This window comes from Somniosus microcephalus, chromosome 15, assembly GCF_052327205.1.
Source record: "Somniosus microcephalus isolate GS21.2 chromosome 15, FLI_Smic_1.0, whole genome shotgun sequence".
Taxonomy (NCBI): domain Eukaryota; kingdom Metazoa; phylum Chordata; class Chondrichthyes; order Squaliformes; family Somniosidae; genus Somniosus; species Somniosus microcephalus.
This window is the reverse complement of record NC_141001.1, coordinates 22847990-22869409: the sequence shown is the minus strand read 5'-3', so window position 1 is coordinate 22869409 and position 21420 is coordinate 22847990. Positions and strand designations below refer to the sequence as shown.

The 21420-nt window shown below is 51.4% G+C and overlaps 1 protein-coding gene across 1 annotated transcript in view; it reads right to left on the bottom strand.

Annotated features, from left to right (window-relative positions):
- pdhx (pyruvate dehydrogenase complex component X) overlaps positions 1-21420 on the bottom strand; it is a 266635-nt gene that overhangs the window by 81010 nt on the left and 164205 nt on the right. Inside the window, exon 8 of the mRNA XM_086007530.1 lies at positions 2053-2111. Within this exon, the coding sequence (XP_085863656.1) occupies positions 2053-2111 (59 nt within the window). The remainder of the gene's footprint in view (positions 1-2052; positions 2112-21420) is intronic.

Sequence of the window (21420 nt, the reverse complement as noted above, 5' to 3'; positions counted from 1 at the left end):
GTTTCACACTGCCTTTTAGTTTTCCTTACCCCACTCAAATTTTTATTTTCCTTTAGTTTTTTCACCCATAGTATTTAGCCCTCATCGGCCCACTTCTTCATTCATTGGTTTATAACCTCTTGATTTATCCGTGGAATCCTAAAACTACTGGCAGTTTACTTTTTTTTTTAAATGGACTCTATTTATTCCGTACCTTCGCAATCACTTTATTAAAAACTTTCCACTGTTGCTCTACTGTCCTGTGCGCCAATGTCCCCTTCCACCTCACCCCAGCTAGCTTGCTCAGTTTTCTGAAATTTGCTATAATCCAATTTGGTCTTCTAGTTTTTGTGCAGAATTTTCCCTTTCTAGTGGATCTTAAACTTCATCTTATTGTGATCACCCTCATTTAGCTCATCTACCTGATCTATTTCATTACTCATAACCAGATCTAGTAATGCCTGCACCCTACTGCTTGAGGAAGGAGTCCTGTATACATTCTAGGAATTCCATTCCCCTTTCTCCCTCTCTGTCCTACCGATAAGTGGATAATTAAAATCCTTTTGTTATTACGACTCATCTCTCTAATCTGACTGCAGGTTTCCTCTTCCGTTTCCTTCTCACGATTTGGAGGACTGTAACACACCCCTACTAATGTAAGAAATCTTTTTTTTATCTTTGAGCTCCAACCATATTGACTTTGTCTCTACCCCTTCCTTGACGACATCAACCCTCTCTACAGCCTCATTCTCTCTTTAACCAATATTGCCACACTGCCTCCTTTCCAATAAGTCAACAGCTGATGCTCAAATCTCCCAGTTTGCAGCTATTCCTGGGCTGGCATTTTCAGCTTTAGTTAGTTTATTCTACTTCAAAGTTTATATTACTTACTCATAACATCAGCTAGTTTATTTAGCACCTCTCACTCTCGCCAAATTCTAACTTTCGAACTCTCACTCTGTTCCAACTTTACTCCATTAACCAGCTCTCACAAGATATCCTCCATAACAAATTACTTAATTCTTGAATGGAATCTAATAATTCCATCTTGATGCTTGGCAGCAGTTATTAAAAAGAGGCTCATTATTAAGAACCCTTTAAGCACAAAGATTTTTGATTTATTTTTAAATTAGGCAAGCATTTTACTCTCCTTTATTGGGTCTCTGCATACGTTACTCATCCCTAGTTGCAGCTAATGAATTCTCAGTTTAAAATACACAACACACATTTTATATATGGGTATATTTACAAGAAAAATGGAAAAAGCTGGTCTGTAAAATCTAACCTGTACAGAATCATCTGCTTACTTTGGGGAACCAGCATATTTAATCACTCACTAATTATTTTAATAGTTCATTCACCCAACCTTCCTCAGGTCATAGCTGTAGCTTGTTCTTGGCCTTTTGTTTGCTATCTTTGATTAGCACCATGTCCCTTTCAGGGCAGGTGGTGGTAGAAAAGGGCTAAAGAGATTCCTGGAGGATATTGTTATGTTCATACTCATGCTGTACAGATAGCTTCCTGTCAGAGGTTAAAAGAAGCTGTCGATTACTGAGGCTATGTTTGTCCAACCAAGTGTTTGAGGCAAAAAAAAAACCTACAAATGTTAGCAGTTTGAAGTAAGAGGAGACCCACAGCAGGTTGGCCAGCATCGGTCGACAGAGTGGTCTACTTTCTGGGCCAGGTTCTTCGCCACAACTCCTGAACTTCAACCTCTCTGTTCCCTCCGTGGATGCCGGCTGACTTGCTGTGTGTTTCCAGCATTTTCTGTTCTTGTTTCCGTTGTTTTGAGGGTTTAGTCGAGGTTTGAAGCAGGCCTCAGAGCGGCAGTATCTGAATTGTGTATCCCTCATTCCTGGCAGAACAGGGTTAACGATGCCTGCTAGTGTGCGTGTACATCGAGGCATTGTAACTGGTTCTATCAAGCTGCTCTGTAAGATCCCAACTCACATTTCTGGGCTCGGGGGGGGGGGGCATCAGTTTACTCTAGTCAGGTCCATGATGAGACTCTGAATGACATTAACGTTCCTGATGTGAAATGAAGCTCTTACACTGTATTCAGAGCCCACTTACTTTCAGTGTGACAGCAGCTGCCTTGATAATGAAATCATTCACTGAGATCTTGATATCATCTAGAAAAAAAAACACAAAAAGAGAAGCAGGGATTTACTGCGATAGAAATGTAGCTTTTCATGAATGCAGTGTTTAAGAAAAGGGCAGTGGAATGCTAATGTCATTCTGACATTCCTGCACAGACCTCCCCTCTGTTGCCGCGAATCGCGTCCCGGCAGATGTGACAGACGTTTGGCTCTCCGAGGACTAAGGACATTACTGTGCTAAAGTTTCTACACAATTAGCTGAGTTACAAGCTGTGAGCCAACATTAGTGTGAATGAAGGCACTTGTGAAATTTTCAAATTTAGCTCATATTGTACAATATTGTTCAAAAAGTATTTATGGGAAAAATAATATTTGCAGAGGCTTCAAAACCTGTAAAAAATTAAAAAATTCTGCAGTTCAGATGGGCCTCGGGTGGTCAGGATATACTGAAAATAACTGCTTCTTAATGCAGGCTGCAGATATGCGTATTTATATCATAGACATGAGGTCTATGGTGGAAATGTGTCTTTTGTGGGTTTACTGCGGTACAGGAAGTCCTCCTGCCTTTCTGCCAGCTAGATTTACTCACTTGCTTCCCAGTCTCTATTTTCCCCTGGTTTTCACATCTAAGTTTCCCCTCAGATAAATCTCACTGCTCTGGCTCATCTCCCCCCCTCGCTGTTCTCCATTCTGGTTTCATTTTACACAGTTACCTGATGGAAGTGAGTCACGACACTTAGTTAACCTCTGGGAAAGGATCCATCCCGGACAGAAATCCCTCAGTTCCCAGTCATATTGAACACTTTCCCTGCCCCCAGGGCTCAATGATCGGTGAGGCGCACAGGCCAGGATGGACACACGTTTGATCCCCATCTGTACTGAGCTACCTTACCTCAACGGGGGTAGTGATAGGGGCACAACTTGGGTTCAGGAGTGGAATCATCAACCAAGGTTGTTCCCTTTGGATTTCAAACCAATACATAGAAATATATAGGATTAAATAGCATAAATAGGACAGAGTTGTCTGGGGTTCAAGGGCCAGTCTGCAAGGGCTTAGGGCTGGATATGGCCCAGGGATTTCAGCTTGGACACAGCTGGGATAGGGTTCAGAACTTTGGTGGTTACCAAACAGATGGCTTGATCTGGTCACTGTTAAGTTGACGAACGTTCCAGCTTAAATGTGGCTTGATGTCAGACAGCAATCTGATAGTACAGTTGAGGCTGTGTGCTATAGTGAATGTAGAGCTGGGTGTTGTGAGCATACATGTGGAAGCTGACCCCATGCCTGTGGATAATGTCACTGAAGGGCAACATGTAAATGAGCAAAAGGAGCTAGGCGAAGGATAGACCTTTGGGGTGCACTTAAAGTGACTGCAGGGGTAGGAAAGAAAGACAAGGAGGGATAAGGCACCAAGGAAAGAATTTACATTTATATAGTACCTTTGACCACCTCAGGACCTCCCAAAGCACCTCTGTCAATGAAGTACTTTTGAAGTCTCGTCACTGTTGTATTGTAGGGAACTGTGGCAGCCAATTTGTGCGCAGCAAGGTCCCACAAACAGCAGAGAGATAAATGTTTTTCGTGATGCTGGTTGAGCTTAAAATGTTGGCCAGGACACTGGGAGAACTCCCTTGCTCGTCTCTGAAATAGTGCCATGGGATCTTTTACGTCCACCCAAGAAGTTTAACATCTCATCCGAAAGGTGGCACCTCTGACAGTGCAGCACTCCCTCAGTACCACACTGGTCGCTGCAGCAGGATTTGAAACCACAGCCTTTTGACTTATAGGCAAGAGGACTACCACTGAGCCAAGGACAACAAATGGTGGGTGTGTGAGCATCATTTCAAACACCAGTTAAAGCAAGTGAGTAAAACCAGCCTTCACCAGTAGAACCCCATTTTGATGCTTTAACTAACTTGTTCCATGCGTTTTGCTTTTATACTGTGTTACTGTGGTCTTTTGAATAAACTGAACAGGATAAACAATAGCTAAGTTTCTGTGAAGAGTTTGGATTTGATGAACGCTTTCATGTGCATCTTTTAATTTTCTGCTTTAAAATAGTCGTCATCTGAATAAAGAAAAATAGCTGCTCTATTAGGATATCTCTGCTCACTACATGCCTACCATAGAGTCACTAGTTTGTTCCATTTGATAACCTATTTACTTTTTTTTTTTTTAAAAACAAAATACAGTTCTGTTTGTTTCAAGCCTAAATGACAACAGGGTTGAAATTTGTCCTGGGTGACAACACAAAATGGGCGTTAGCGAACTGGCAGCCCGTTTTACACAACGCTCTATTTTCTTTTCAACAGAATAGAAAATGGAGCGAAGTGTGAAATGGTTGTCAATTCGCTCTCGCGAGTTTCATGTTCCAGCCCAAGACAAACTACAACACAAAGCTCTTGTCTTATGGTCAAAGTTAAATTGCACAAGGTACTTGCTCCAGTCTCTGAATCCAGTAGTCTTTTCGATAACAAAGTAATGGATATACACAAAGATGGTTGTAGTGGTTGGAGGTCAATCATCACAGCCCCAGGACATCGCTGCAGGAGTTCCTCAGGGGCCCAACCATCTTCAGCTGCTTCATCAATGGCCTTCCTTCCAACATAAGGTCAAAAATGGGGATGTTCGCTGATGACTGCACAGTGTTCAGCGCCATTCACAACTCCTCAGATAATGACGCAGTCCATGCCTGCATGCAGCAAGACCTGGACGACATTCAGGCTTGGGCTGATAAGTGGCAGGTAAAATTCGCACCACACAAGTGCCAAGCAATGACTATCTCCAACAAGTGAGAGTCTAACCACTGCCCCTTGACATTCAACGGCATTACCATCGCCGAATCCCCCACCATCAACATCCTGGGGGGGGGGGTCACCATTGACCAGAAACTTAACTGGACCAGCCACATAAATACTGTGGCAACAAGAGTAGGTCAGCGGCTAGGTATTCTGCGGCGAGTATCTCACCTCCTGACTCCCCAAAGCCTTTCCACCATCTACAAGGCACAAGTCAGGAGTGTGATGGAATACTCTCCACCTGCCTGGATGAGTGCAGCTCCGACAACATTCAAGAAGCTCGACACCATCCAAGACAAAGCAGCCCACTTGATCTACCACTTTAAACATTTACTCCCTGCACCATCGGCGTACCGTGACTGCAGTGTGTACCATCTACAAGATGCACTGCAGCAACTCGCCAAGGCTTCTTCAGCGGCACCTCTACCACCTAGAAGGACAAGAGCAGCAGATGCATGGGAACACCACCACCTCCAAGTTCCCCTCCAAGTCACACACCATCCTGACTTAGAAGTATATCGCCGTTCCTTCATCGTCGCTGGGTCAAAATCCTGGAACTCCCTCACTAACAGCACTGTGGGAGTACCTTCACCAGAGGGACTGCAGCGGTTCAAGAAAGCGGCTCACCACCACCTTCTCAAGGGCAACTAGAGACAGGCAATAAATGCTGGCCTTGCCAGTGATGCCCACATCGCATGAATGAATAAAAAAAAACAAAGCAGTCATGTTATTCTCTATATAACATAGTAGGGCTGCATTCGCCTCCATGCAATAGCATTCTTCCATGACCTAACTCCTGTTGTCGTCTTAGGATAACAACTTGTATTTATGTAGCACCTTTAACATAGTAAAATGTCCCGAGGCACTTCACAGCAGTGTTATAAAACCAAATTTGACACCAAGCTACATAAAGGAGATATTAGGTCAGTTTTAAGGAGCGAGGTAGAGGTGTTTAGGGAGGGAATTCCGGAGCCTCGGCAGCTGAAGGCATAGCTGCGAATAGTGCAGTGAAGGAAATCGTGGATGGACAAGAGGCTAGAATTGGAGGAGCTCAGAGATCTCGGAGGGTTGTAGGGCTGGGGGAGGTTACAGAGATAGGGAGGGGTGAGGCCATGGAGGGATTTGAAAACAAGGATGAAAATTTTAAAATCGAGGCGTTGCTGGACCGGGAACCAATGTAGATCAGCGAGCACAGGGGTGATGGATAAAGAGGAATTGGTGCGAGTTAGGATATGGGCAGCATGATGGATATTGACAAATTCCACAGTTGCAAACACATTCCAACCTGTAACCACTTGCAATGCCATGGATTATGCAGTAACCGCTGGATTATGCATAAACACGGGGTTGGATGAGGTTCACAAAGTAATCAAGATTCACTCTCACTTTACATTGTCAGAACTTGGTCGCGTTATAACCTTGCCAACCATAACAGTTGGACTCGATATATACCCAACTATAGGAGTTTAAGCTTTGCATTACATTTTCTGAACAGTATAAATGCCTCAGGTCTTTCTTTAGTATATTTTAATTTAAGGCTGTGGAAGGTAGTAAATTGAAGATGGGCATTACCTAGTATAGGTCTCCACTGAGGGATAGAAACATAGAAGATAGGAGCAGGAGTAGGCCATTCGGCCTCTCGAGCCTGCTCCGCCATTCAATGAGATCATGGCTGATCATCCAAATTCAGTACCCTGTCCCTGCCTTCTCCCCATATCCCTTGATCCCTTTAGCCTTAAGAAATATATTTAATGAATTGGCCTCCACTGCCTTCTGTGGTAGAGAATTCCACAGGTGCACCACTCTCTGGGTGAAGTAATTCCTCCTCATCTCTGTCCGAAATGGCTTACCCCTTATCCATAGACTGTAACCCCTGGTTCTGGACTCCCCCGCCATCGGGAACATCCTTCCTGCATCTAGTCTGTCTAGTCCTGTTAGAATTTTTTAAGTTTCAATGAGATCCCCTCTCATTCTTCTAAACTCCAGCGAGTATAAGCCCAATCGATCCAATCTCTCCTCAAACGTCATTCCTGCCATCCCAGGTATCAGTCTGGTGAATCTTCGCTGCACTCCCTCCATGGCAAGAACATCCTTCCTCAGATAAGGCGACCAAAACTGCACACAATACTCAAGGTGTGGTCTCACCAAGGCCCTGTACAACTGCAGCAAGGCATCCTTGTTCCTGTACTCGAACTCTTTCGCTACGAAGGCCAATATACCATTTGCCTTCTTAACCGCCTGCTGCACTTGCATGCTTACCTTCAGCGACTGGTGCACAAGGATACCCAGGTCTCATTGCACTTCCCCTTCTCCCAATCTATTGCCATTCAGATAATAATCTGCCTTCCTGTTTTTGCCACCAAAGTGGATAACCTCGCATTTATCCACATTATACTGCATCTGCCATGCTTCTGCCCAATCACCCAACCTGTCCAAATCATACTGGAGTTTCTCGGCATCCTCCTCACAGCACACACGCCCACCCAGCTTTGTGTCGTCTGCAAACTTGGAGATATTACATCTAGTTCCCTCGTCTGGACCATTTATATATATTGTGAATAGCTGGGGTCCTAGGACCAATCCCTAGGGATGGATAAAGGAAGATGGGGTAGAATTATTAATCAGAAATAATGGCATAGCATAGAACGTAAGGATTTAAATAGAGAAGTGGTCTGAATAGAATCCCTTCGGATTGAGTTGAGGGTTAGTAAGTAACCGATCACATTATTGGAGACCACTGAACAATGGAAAAGAAATTGAGGATGAAATCTGTAAACAAATTAGTGAGGTGTGTATTAACAATAGTGCAAGTTGTAGAAGATATTAATTATCCAAAAACAGAGTGGGATAGGGAAAAGATTTGTGGTGATAAAAGGGAGGTTTTTTTTTGCAGTCAATATTCGCTGCTTCAAGAAAGAATGAAGCACTGGCCTGGTTCTGAATAATGAAGTACAACAAGTAGGTGACCTAAAGGTAGGGGAACATTTGGGAAAGTGTGACCACAATATAACAAGGTGCAGTGTAAGAATAGAAAATAAACCAAAACAAAGGTTAAGGACAAGGTCACTTGACTGGAAAAAGTAATTTATAGCGAGATATAAAGAAACCTTGCCCAAATTAACTGAAAGGGAAAATTGCCAAACAGAACTGTAGATCAGCTACAACAAAGTACATGGAATTAAGGGGAAGTGGCCATGTAGATAGAGCGATGGTTAGATGGGAGAAAGCGAAGGGTAGGGGTAAAAGGGGGTTTCTCAGACTGCAAAGATGTAATGAGTAGTGTACAGAGGTTTGCGGTGGGTCTCTTACTATGGCTTTTATTGCAAGGGGGATGGAGTATAAAAACAGGGAAGTCTTGCTGCAGTTATACAGGGTATTGGTGAGGCCACACCTGGAATACTGCATGCAGTTTTGGTTTCCATATTTAAGAAAAGATATACTTGCTCTCGAGGCGGTTCAGAGAAGGTTCACTCGGTTGATTCTGGAGATGAGGGGGTTGACGTATGAGGAAAGGTTGAGTAGGTTTGGACTCTACTCATTGGAGTTCAGAAGAATGAGAGGCGATCTTATCGAAACATATAAGATTGTGAGGGGGCTTGATCGGGTGGATGCGGGGAGGATGTTTCCACTGATGGGTGAGACTAGAACTAGGGGGCATAATCTAAGAATAAGGGGCTGCGCTTTCAAAACTGAGATGAGGAGAAACTTCTTCACTCAGAGGGTAGTAAATCTATGGAATTTGCCTCCCCAGAGAGCTGTGGAAGCTGCAACATTAAATAAATTTAAAATGGAGATAGACAGTTTCCTAGCAGATAAGGGAATTAGGGGTTACGGGGAGAGGGCAGGGAAGTGGACGTGAGTCTAGATTCGGATCAGCCATGATCCTATTGAATGGCGGAGCAGGCCCGAGGGGCCGTATGGCCTACTCCTGCTCCTACTTCTTATGTTCTTATGTATCTGGACATCGGAATTGAGAGAACAATATTGAAATTTATTGATGACACCAAAGTTGTGAGGGTGTGGCAAACTGTAATGTGGACTGTGAAATATTACAGGATGATATAGGCTAGCAGCAAGCAGACTCGGCTTGATGTAGAAAAGTAATACGGTTGGAGCAGTATGTGCAGTTTTGGGCACCCTATTATAGGATGGATATGAAAACAATGGAAAAGGTGCAGTGTAGTTTCACTCGGATGTTACCAGGGATGAAAGGTTACAGTGTAGGAACGGAGGTTCCTATCAAAAAGACTGAGTTCGACTCAGGCAATTAAAATAATGAACTTTAATGAAACCAAACGATTTTGAACTGGAAACTGCTAGAACACATCAATAACAGGTCTACTCTCCTTGCGGGCTCCACGAGGACTGATCCTCTGGTCAGAAGACTGACGTCATGACGTCATCATGTTCTTCCCGCCATTGGGGCATCACGTGACTAACGGCATGACGTCATCACGTCGAAACCGTGCTGTAAAGGTAACTAGACATTGTACAGTCAAACAGTGTAATTAAAGGTACAGGCACAGACAGTAACTACATTGCTGTTAAAGGAATTATGTACAACCGCTCTGAGTCCTTTGGTGGCTCCGCCACAACAGTTATGAAGTGTGATTTTGAGAAGTTAAGATTTTATCCTGAGATGATTAAGGGGTGATCTGATAGAGTTTTCAAGATTATGAAGGTTTATGCTCAGGTGAATAGAGACAGGTTGCTTCCACTGGTTGGTGAGACAGTGATAAGAGAACATATATAGAAGATCACTGAATTAAAGGGAAGCTAGAATTTCTTTACACGGAGGGTGATTAGAGTGTGGATTCTCTGCCACAAACAGTTGTTGAAGCAGAGTCCATAAATTCTTTTAAAAGAGAATTTGCTGGTTGCTTGATAAAAAGAGGAATATTAAATAGTATGGGAAGTGAGCAGGAGCCTGGGATTAGACTAAGTGGCTCAAGTGGAGAGAAACGTCAGTGCAGCTATGATGTGCCAAATGGCTTGTTTCGGTGAGGTAACATGCCCCTATTCCGTGATTATTCATAGCTTTTAGTTTCTTGTAACTTACTGTTGATCTTTTGAACTGTGCAGCAAACTTTCATTTTAAATGTTTCTGATGATAATGTGCTATGTTCCTGCCCATCTTCAGCCAATTGCTAAAAACATGCCCAAGCCTGAACATCAGATTCAAGCGTTGTATTGACTAGTCTCTCAGAATTGGCATAGGCCCTAAAATTATACTAAGGGATACTAATGTAATATATTTAAAAGAAACGCATTAATGTATCTGCTAAAGGAGTGGAGAGAGGGATTTCAGGCAAACCTATGAAGCATTTGTACATCAGTATCCAATGGTATAACTTTAAGATTAAAAACTTACTGACTGTGCTTTAAAAGTGTTGTAAATTTTTTTATAATTGGGATTGGTGGTGATGCGCTATCAATTACTCATAAAAGACTGAGAGTTAGAAGAGTAACTAAAGGCTTTTATTAACAACAGAATGGAGGTCTGCCTCGAGTGGTCGACCGGTCCAGGATACCAAGGGCTGGGGAGCAGTCACCTTTATACTAGGACCTGTGGGAGGAGTCAGCCGAGGCATGTCCAGGCATGTACACAGTGGAATACAAACAGGACAAACAGGAATACAAACAGTGGTTTACCACATTCACCCCTTGTTTAAAATTGAGTCCGGCGGGGTGAAGTGTATTAAAAGTTAGTGTATTGGAGTCTCTCCGGAGGTCTTGTCTGCCGCTGTGATCGGCGTGGCGACGGCAGGGGTAGTGAAGCTTCCGGCGTCGAGTCCAGCGTAGGCTGTGGCACAGGCGTGTCGTCCTCGTAGATGTCGAGCGGGTCGCGGGGCCCAGGCCTGCCGTCTGCTGGGGCTGGATATCGGATCGTGGAGGGGGGGTGGTAGTGGGTAGTGGGTTACTGTGGTCCCCGAGGGTGCAAGGTCTCTTATGGAGACTGTGTCCTCCCGCCCGTCCGGGTATGCGATGTAAGCATACTGGGGGTTGGCGTGGAGGAGGTCGACCCTCTCGACCAGGGGGTCCGTTTTATGGGTCCTCACGTGTCTTCTCAGTAGGACCGGCCCTGGGGACGTCAGCCATGGCGGTAGCGATGTCCCTGATGTGGACTTCCTTGGGAAGACGAACATTTTCTCATGAGGGGTGGCGTTAGTGGCAGTGCAGAGCAGTGACCGAATAGAGTGGAGCGCATCGGGGAGCACATCCTGCCAGCGGGAGGTTGGAAGGCCCCTAGACTTTAAGGCTAGCAGGACGGCCTTCCAAACTGTCGCATTTTCTCTTTCCACCTGTCCGTTCCCCCGGGGGTTGTAACTGGTGGTCCTGCTTGTGGCAATACCCCTAGTTAGCAGGTACTGACGGACTTCGTCGCTCATAAACGATGAGCCCCGGTCGCTATGGATATAGCTGGGGAAGCCGAACAGGGTGAAGAGGTTGTTCAGACATTTAATGACCGTGGCACTGGTCATGTCCGGGCAGGGGATGGCGAACGGGAAACGGGAGTACTCATCAATAATATTGAGGAAGTACACATTGCGGTCGGAGGAGGGGAGAGGCCCTTTAAAATCAACGCTCAGGCGCTCGAAGGGGCGAGTGGCTTTTATCAGGTGGGCCCTGTCTGGTCTATAAAAGTGTAGTTTGCACTCAGCGCAGACTTGGCAGTTCCTGGTCATGGTCCTGACCTCCTCAATAGAGTAAGGCAAGTTGCGGGCCTTGATGAGGTGGAAGAACCTGGTGACCCCCGGGTGGCAGAGGTCATTGTGGAGGACCCGTAGTCTATCGATCTGCGCGCTGGCGCAGGTGCCACGCGATAGCGCATCCGGGGGTTCATTTAGCTTCCCGGGCCGGTACAAGATCTCGTAGTTGTAGGTGGAAAGTTCGATTCTCCACCTCAAGATCTTGTCATTTTTGATTTTGCCCCTCTGCTTGTTGTTAAACATAAAAGCAACTGAACGCTGGTCAGTGAGCAGGGTAAATCGTTTTCCGGCCAGGTAGTGCCTCCAATGACGCACAGCCTCCACAATCGCCTGGGCCTCCTTCTCAACAGCGGAGTGTCTGGTCTCCGGGCCTTGGAGGGTTCGTGAAAAGAAGGCCACGGGTCTCCCCGCCTGATTGAGGGTAGCGGCCAGGGCAAAGTCGGACGCGTCGCTTTCCACCTGGAAGGGGATGGATTCGTCCACTGCGTGCATGGTGGCTTTGGCAATGTCCTCCTTGATACGGTGGAAGGCTAAGCGGGCCTCTGCCGTCAAGGGAAAAGAGGTGGACTTGATCAGCGGACGGGCCTTGTCCGCATAGTAGGGGACCCACTGGGCGTAATAGGAGAAAAACCCTAGGCACCTCTTCAGGGCCTTGAGGCAGTGGGGCAGTGGAAGTTCCATAAGGGGACGCATCCGGTCGGGGTCGGGGCCGATGACTCCGTGTTCCACAACACAGCCAAGGATGGCGAGGCGGTTTGTGCGGAATATGCACTTCTCCTTGTTATATGTCAGGTTTAGGAGTTGGGCGGTGCGGAGGAATTTTTCGAGGTTTGCGTCATGGTCCTGCAAGTCACGGCCGCAGATGGTCACATTGTCCAGATATGGGAAAGTGGCCTGCAACGCATTTTGATCTACCATCCGGTCCATCTCCCTTTGGAAGATGGAGACCCCGTTGGTGACGCCAAAGGGAACCCTAAGGAAGTGATAGAGGCGGCCGTTTGCCTCAAAGGCAGTGTACTGGCGGTCCTCAGGGCGGATGGGGAGCTGGTGGTACGCTGATTTCAGGTCAATGGTCGAGAAGACGCGGTACTGCGCGATCTGGTTGACCATATCAGCTATACGGGGGAGTGGGTAGGCGTCCAGCAGGGTGTAGCGATTTATTGTCTGGCTGTAGTCGATGACCAGGCGCTGCTTCTCGCTGGTCTTAACGACCACAACCTGGGCTCGCCAGGGGCTGGTGCTGCCCTCAATAATCCCTTCTTTCAGGAGCCGCTCCACTTCGGTTTTAATGAAAACCCTGTCCCCGGCACTGTATCGCCTGCTCTTTGTGGCGATGGGCTTACAGTCGGGGGTGAGGTTAGCAAACAGTGGTGGGGGGGTGACTCTGAGTGTGGAGAGGTTGCACCTGGTGCGCGGCGGGCAATTTGGAAGCTGCTGGCTGCGGACTGTGAGTGGGGGTAGGGGTCCACCGTACGCCATCGTAACACTTTTAAGGTGGCACTGAAAATCTAACCCCAGCAGGACGGCAGCGCAGAGGTCAGGCAGGACCAGAAGTTTAAAATGATCGTACACGGTCCCGTCTACTACGAGTGTCACCACGCAGTAGCCGCCGATGTCCGCCGACTGGGACTCGGAGGCCATAGAAATCCGCTGTTGCGCAGGCAGGACTGGGAGAGAGCAACGCCGCACCGTGTCGGGGTGGATGAAGCTCTCCGTGCTCCCAGAGTCAAAAAGGCAGATTGTATCGTGACCATTTACCTTAATGTCCATTGTGGAACTGGCCAGTTGGTGCGGTCTCGCTTGGTCCAGTGTAACGGGTGCCAGCGTAGGGGTCGGTGTGTCGCTGCGGGTATCAGATGAGGCGGTGTCGGGGGCCTGCTGCGTCCCGGCTGTTGTCCAAGATGGCGGCGTCCATGATCCCCATGTGGCTGGAGGCGTCCAAAATGGCTGCTGTACCGGTGATTCGCACACGGCCGGGGAGGTCCAAAATGGCGGCCCGCATGGCCCACACGCGGCGCTGCTGGGGTTCGGGGTGGCTTTGGCCCTGCAGACGCTAGCGTAGTGTCCCTTCTTCCCGCAGCCCGAGCAGATCGTGTTTTTCGCCGGGCAGTGCGCTCTGGGGTGTTTTGCCTGGCCACAGAAGTAGCATTTCTGGCCTTGGGGCACTGCTGTCTGGCCTTGGGACACTGCTGCGGTAGTTGGGCCGTTGTTGGGGTGTGGCTGGGGTGGCACGGCGCTATGAGGCGGTCCTACCGTGTCCCAGGCTGTCATTCCCCGCGGCGTCCACGGTGCAGAGGAGTAGGCATCCATGCCCTGGTAGGCTGCATCCAACGATAGTGCGAGTTCAGAGGCCTTGTTGAGGTCGAGGTTACTCTGCTCCAACAGTCGCTGTCGTGTGTAATTGGATCTGTGGCCCGCTACAAAAGCGTCCCGGATAAGTTCCTCTGTGTACACGGCGGCCTTTACATCCTTACAACCACAGGCCCGGCCAAGCACAGACAGTGCCTGAAGGTATTCCACGGTCGATTCCCCAGGTTGTTGTTTACGACTCCCCAGGAGGTGCCTGGCGTACACTTCGTTCACTGGGCGCGTGTACTGGTCCTTGAGGAGCTCGATAGCATCCGCGTACGAGGTCGCGTCTTGGATGGCCGAGTACACTCGGTGGTTCACTTTGGAGGTCAGGACATCCAGTTTGTCCTCGTCCGATTTGATTGCTTCGGAGGCGGTCAGGAATTTTTCGAAACACTTAAGCCAGTGAGTAAACTTGGTGGATGAGTCCGCCTCCCGATGATCTAAGTCCAGGCATGCTGGTGTGAGGATCTTCTCCATTATAAAATGTTGTTAATAAAATTGATGCGCTATCAATTACTCATAAAAGACTGAGAGTTAGAAGAGTAACTAAAGGCTTTTATTAACAACAGAATGGAGGTCTGCCTCGAGTGGTCGACCGGTCCAGGATACCAAGGGCTGGGGAGCAGTCACCTTTATACTAGGACCTGTGGGAGGAGTCAGCCGAGGCATGTCCAGGCATGTACACAGTGGAATACAAACAGGACAAACAGGAATACAAACAGTGGTTTACCACAGGTGGAAAGAGAGAAACACTATCACCCCCCCTAAACATGCACCAACACAAGCCAAGGGTGTAAGGAGCAGGATTTGGAAGGTGTGTGTACAATTTTAACTTTGCTACCTTGATCCCCGTTTCCCCACGAATTAGTTTGGTGGTCCATCCTCTGCCTTTACTTGTTTCTTTCTCTCTCTCTCTCTCTCGGTATGGCTGCCACACGTGTGTTATTTCCCATCAATAAGGGACAGCTGGAATCTGGTGACACTTGTAGGGGAGGGCCTGGGTCTAGTAGCCCTCAAGGAGTAGAGTCTGGTAACATTGGGAGCAAATGGGAATGTGGCTTGGTTGCTGCAGAATCTGCACCCAAGACGCAGCAGTACAGTCCTTGCTGGAGGCAGGATAAGGATATTCTGGAGCCTGAAACTGGGCCCAAAAGGCAGGGGAGGGAATTTCAATGTGGTTGGGAGGAGGCAATGTTTCTTTCCCCACCTGACAAGAAGAGGCTTGTGGGCGATGGGTAGGTTTGTTGGGAAGTGTTTGTTTTTCTATGTGTTTATTATGACACAAGTTTTATGTTTAGGGGCATATATATATTGGGATGATTGGCAACTTCATGACCACTCAAAGAAGTTTGAAAAGAAATTGAGGAGTTTATTTGCTTTAATGTTTTCTGAATATACAGATAGTGGTCTTTGATTTGCTAATTGCCAATGGGCACTTGACAGACACAATTATGGGGATGGTGCAGACAAAGTATTGTTAATGGAAGAGAAGTGATATAAAACAGACATTTAAAGGAGTTATAGTAACATTTTTGGATATTCTGCAGGCTGATGGCTGCCATGTGTTTTGAGGTCAGGAATAAGGTGTTGTGAGAACAGGAGGGTAAATTATGATCCGCTAATAAAATAGAAAATAATGGACAACCTGAGGGTGATGCCAATATGTTCGAGCAGGTTCAGAAAACTTCATAAGCTGTTAATAACTATTATCTGAAAGTTCTCCTTCCTCACTGCATCGATAATGTAATTTTCTTGGTTCTACCTGGCCCATTCTCTAATTATTGTCCATTGATGACCCTGTTGTCTTTTATCAGATGTCAAATTGACACGACTTTCATACTACTGCAGGGTACATTCTATTTATTTTTAATCCATAATCTCAGTGAGGATGCTGACTTCATGTCATTGATATATACCATGTCCACATTAAAGGCTGTGTAATTACTGTTGGTTAAGTAACTGTCTGGTGCCAGTGCTTGCTGTGCCCAGCACATCCCAACGCAGCCATTCAGCATGTAGCACAGTGGGAAACTGTGCATAGTATGTGCACAGGGCTCATTAAAGCCCCACAACAAGTGATTTGAATTAGGGAGCCTCCCCATAATGCACCTGGAGTGCCAGAGAAGTGCTCCAGCTATGAATGCACACTTGGAAGAGACATTTAAGGAGGTTGACAGGGAATAACAAAAAATCTGGGCCCTTAGTGGCCCTCTCCTTGACATATGGCCATTGTTTCCATTGAGCTCAGCGACTGGATAGCAGAAGCTAATGTCGGTAATGAACAGGCAGCCAGGAACCCTTTTCGTACTCCGGCTCCCAACCACGCGGCACTCCTAATGACTTGTGCAGTACGTGCCAGAAATGGTGTCGTATTAATGTTAACAGCTGACCTTGCATTATAGGAAGAGGTCAGCTTCTCAGCGTCCTGGAGCAGTACAGTACGGGGTCTCACAGTCTGTGGGACGAGCGGCCGTGGTCCTTGGCGTGAGGGGTACAGGGAGAGGGGGCCGGCGTCAGCGAGGGGGTCACCGTCGGCGGGGCCGGCGGGGGGGTCACCGTCGGCCACGGGGGGGGGGGGGTCATCGTCGGCGGGGGGGTCACCGTCGGCGGTCACGTCGGCGGTCACCGTCGGCGGCGGCGTCGGGGTCACCGTCGGCGGGGGGGTCACCGTCGGCGGGGGGCGTCGGCGGGGGGGTCGCCGTCGGCGGGGGCGTCGCCGTCGGCGGGGGCGTCGGGGTCGCCGTCGGCGGGGGCGTCGGCGAGGCGGTCGCCGTCGGCGGGGGGCGTCGGCGAGGCGGTCGCCGTCGGCGGGGGCGAGGCGGTCGCCGTCGGCGGGGGCGTCGGCGAGGCGGTCACCGTCGGCGGGGGGCGTCGGCGAGGCGGTCGCCGTCGGCGGGGGGCGTCGGCGAGGCGGTCGCCGTCGGCGTCTGCGAGGCGGTCGCCGTCGGCGGGGGGCGTCGGCGAGGCGGTCGCCGTCGGCGGGGGGCGTCGGCGGGGGCGTCGGCGAGGCGGCCGCCGTCGGCGGGGGCGTCGGCGAGGCGGTCGCCGTCGGCGGGGGCGTCGGCGAGGCTGTCGCCGTCGGCGGGGGGTCGCCGTCGGCGGGGGCGTCGGCGAGGGGGTCGGCGGGGGGGTCGCCGTCGGCGGGGGGCGTCGGCGAGGGGGTCGCCGTCGGCGGGGGGGGTCGCCGTCGGCGGGGGCGTCGGCGAGGCGGTCGCCGTCGGCGGGGGGCGTCGGCGAGGCGGTCGCCGTCGGCGGGGGCGTCGGCGAGGCGGTCGCCGTCGGCGTCGGGGTCGCCGTCGGCGGGGGCGTCGGCGGGGGGGTCGCCGTCGGCGGGGGCGTCGGCGGGGGGGTCGCCGTCGGCGGGGGGCGTCGGCGGGGGGGTCGCCGTCGGCGGGGGGGTCGGCGAGGGGGTCGGCGGGGGGTCGCCGTCGGCGGGGGCGTCGGCGAGGGGGTCGCCGTCGGCGGGGGGCGTCGGCGAGGCGGTCGCCGTCGGCGGGGGGCGTCGGCGGGGGGGTCGCCGTCGGCGGGGGCGTCGGCGGGGGGGTCGCCGTCGGCGGGGGCGTCGGCGGGGGGGGTCGCCGTCGGCGGGGGGGTCGCCGTCGGCGGGGGGGGTCGGCGAGGCGGTCGCCGTCGGCGGGGGCGTCGGCGAGGCGGTCGCCGTCGGCGGGGGCGTCGGAGAGGCGGTCGCCGTCGGCAGGGGCGTCGGCGAGGCGGTCGCCGTCGGCGGGGGCGTCGGCGAGGCGGTCGCCGTCGGCGGGGGGCGTCGGCGAGGCGGTCGCCGTCGGCGGGGGCGTCGGCGAGGCGGTCGCCGTCGGCGGGGCGAGGCGGTCGCCGTCGGCGGGGGCGTGGCGGTCGCCGTCGGCGGGGGCGTCGGCGAGGCGGTCGGCGGGGGCGTCGGCGAGGCGGTCGCCGTCGGCGGGGGCGTCGGCGAGGCGGTCGCCGTCGGCGGGGGGCGTCGGCGAGGCGGTCGCCGTCGGCGGGGGCGTCGGCGAGGCGGTCGCCGTCGGCGGGGGCGTCGGCGGGGGGGTCGCCGTCGGCGGGGGCGTCGGCGAGGCGGTCGCCGTCGGCGGGGGCGTCGGCGAGGCGGTCGCCGTCGGCGTCTGCGAGGCGGTCGCCGTCGGCGGGGGCGTCGGCGGGGCGGTCGCCGTCGGCGGGGGGCGTCGGCGGGGGGGTCGCCGTCGGCGGGGGCGTCGGCGGGGGGTCGCCGTCGGCGGGGGGGTCGGCGAGGCGGTCGCGTCGGCGAGGCGGTCGCCGTCGGCGGGGGCGTCGGCGAGGCGGTCGCCGTCGGCGGGGGCGTCGGCGAGGCGGTCGCCGTGGGCGTCGGCGAGGCGGTCGGCGGGGGGCGTCGGCGAGGCGGTCGGCGGGGGCGCGCGCTGAGGGGTCACCGTCCGCGGGGGGCGCGCGCTGAGGGGTCACCGTCCGCGGGGGGCGCGCGCTGAGGGGTCACCGTCCGCGGGGGCGCGCGCTGAGGGGTCACCGTCCGCGGGGGGCGCGCGCTGAGGGGTCACCGTCCGCGGGGGCGCGCGCTGAGGGGTCACCGTCCGCGGGGGCGCGCGCTGAGGGGTCACCGTCCGCCGGGGCGCGCGCTGAGGGGTCACCGTCCGCGGGGGCGCGCGCTGAGGGGTCACCGTCCGCGGGGGGCGCGCGCTGAGGGGTCACCGTCCGCGGGGGCGCGCGCTGAGGGGTCACCGTCCGCGGGGGCGCGCGCTGAGGGGTCACCGTCCGCGGGGGCGCGCGCTGAGGGGTCACCGTCCGCGGGGGCGCGTGCTGAGGGGTCACCGTCCGCGGGGGGCGCGCGCTGAGGGGTCACCGTCCGCGGGGGCGCGCGCCGAGGGGTCACCGTCCGCGGGGGCGCGCCGAGGGGTCACCGTCCGCGGGGGGCGCGCCGAGGGGTCACCGTCCGCGGGGGCGCGCCGAGGGGGTCACCGTCCGCGGGGGGCGCGCCGAGGGATCACCGTCCGCGGGGGCGCGCCGAGGGATCACCGTCCGCGGGGGCGCGCCGAGGGATCACCGTCCGCGGGGGCGCGCCGAGGGTTCACCGTCCGCGGGGGCGCGCCGAGGGATCACCGTCCGCGGGGGCGCGCCGAGGGATCACCGTCCGTGGGGGCGAGGGGTCACAGTCTGCGGGGGTGTGGCGAGGGGTCACAGTCTGCGGGGGTGTGGCGAGGGGTCACAGTCTGCGGGGGTGTGGCGAGGGGTCACAGTCTGTGGGGTTTGGGCTAATGGCTCACAGTCTGTGGAGGTGTGGTGAGGGGTCACACAGTCCGTGGGGTTTGGGCTAAGGGCTCACACAGGCCTGTGGGTGAGTGGTACGGGGCACACAGACTTGGCTGTGTGGGGGGTATGGGGTTTGCTAAGGCTGCCATGTGATTCGTCTAGGTTCACACACAAGATTATCTGTTGCAACAGCCTACAGAAGCATTTTAAAATGGCATTGTGGACTACGAATTGGAAATATAATCAGTTCCTGTTTGTAAATGTAATTCTTCAATAGTACTCAAATTAGTACTCAAATATTACATAGTTAACAGTGTTTTGGGACAATGAATGGTGTCTAAACTTAGAGCCTGAGCTGTTTATTAAGTGTGCTTGACACAAAAAGGTTATCATTTAAATACACAGCTATTGATTAAAGAGGAAGCACTTAAAATGTCATACAATGGAAAAGTCTTTTTATTTCCACACAAGTCAGGAACAGCCAAATCTATGCTCAAAACCTCTGTGTTCAGCTCTTGTCTGAGCAGTGTTAAACATGAGCAGACAGCTCCAGAAATCAGAGCAGCAAGGACTAGTCTGCAGTAATGTGGTTTCAGCAGGGATTGTACTGCATGGCGGTGCTCTGTTCCAGAAATGAAACAGAAAGGATTTCGGAGAGCACTAACTGTGAGCCACAGGCATGTGGCTGCTTTCTCAGCCCACCCTGAACGCTGGGGTTTGGCAGGAACCCCTTGCCTCCTAGCTGCCCACTTTCAGTCCATCTCTAACATTCAGTGCATTAGATGGCAGGACACATCTTCACTTCAGGGTGCCTTTAGTTGATACCCAATTCTGAGAGAAGATGGGCGAGTCCACTGCTGTACCAACATATCTTAAACACCTTGGCCATACTGGAACGCACTACACTGTGGAGTGGGAGTCAGCCTCATCGTTACGGAGATTTGCCTGTGCTGGTTGGAAAGGCATTTCTCCAGAGAGCAAAGATCAAAGGACATTGAGCACCTCTTGGCTGCTAGTTACATAACAGCACTAGCAGAGGTCAAGCACCAAGTCACCTGCCCTCTCAATGGGGATTAGTGCAACAGGACCACCGAAAGGGAGGGGTTGCGGTCAGGGGAATGAAAGCTTGCGGCTTTTATTGATGCAGCATTTCATATACGTGGCTGGCAAAACATCAAATTCAAATTTCAATTGAGGAGATTACAATTATCTTGTACATGCTTGAGAGTCTGCTGAGATGTGTACATATAAATATACCTCACATACATTCTTAATTATCCATTTGTAAAAATATTTAATTGAATCTGATTAAATATTAAATGGGTTGTTAACATAGTATCCCTGTGAAGAATATACCACCAAAAAAGAGGCATATTACACTATCATCTTCATCCCCATATCCTTTCTCCATACACTGACCACTCACTTCCACATCTGCAAACTGCCCACCTGTTCTACCTGACTCACTCCACCACTGAAACTCTTATACATCCTTCATCACCTCTAGACTCGATGACTCCACTCTCCTATCCTCTACCCTACATAAACTCTTAACTTGTTCAAAACTCTGCTGCCTGTATCTTGTCCCACACTAAGTCCAGCTCGCCCATCATCCAGGTTGTCCCTGACCTATATTGGCTGCCCATTCTCCAAAGCCTGAAGTTTAAAATCACTGTCCTTGTCTTTAAAACCTTCCATGGCTTCACACCACCTATTGCTCCAGTCTCCTCCTGCCCTATATCATTCCCCAAACTCTCTGTTCCTGAGACTCTGGTCTCTTGTGTGTCCCTCTTTTATTACCTGGGTCCTATTCTCTGGAACTGCCTCATTAAACCCCTTCTTAAAACCCATCGACTTCAGTGCTTCATAGTATTTACCTAGAATATACAGCACAGAAACAGGCCATTCAGCCCAACCAGTCCATGTCGGTGCTTATGCTCCACTCGAACCTCCTCCCATCCTTCCTCATCTAACTCCATCAGCAGAACCCTCAATTCCCTTCTCCCTCATTTGCTTATCTAGCTTCCCCTTAAATACATCTATACTATTCGCCTCAACCACTCCCTGTGGTAGCGAGTTCCACATTCTCATCACTCTCTGGGTAAAGAAGTTTCTTCTGAATTCCTAATCTGATTTCTTGGTGACTATCTTATATTGATGGCTTCTAGTTTTGTTCTTCCCCACAAGTGGAAACATTCCCTCTGTATCCACTCTCTCAAAACATTTCATAATTTTAAAGACCTCCATAGTCTTCAAGAGAAAAG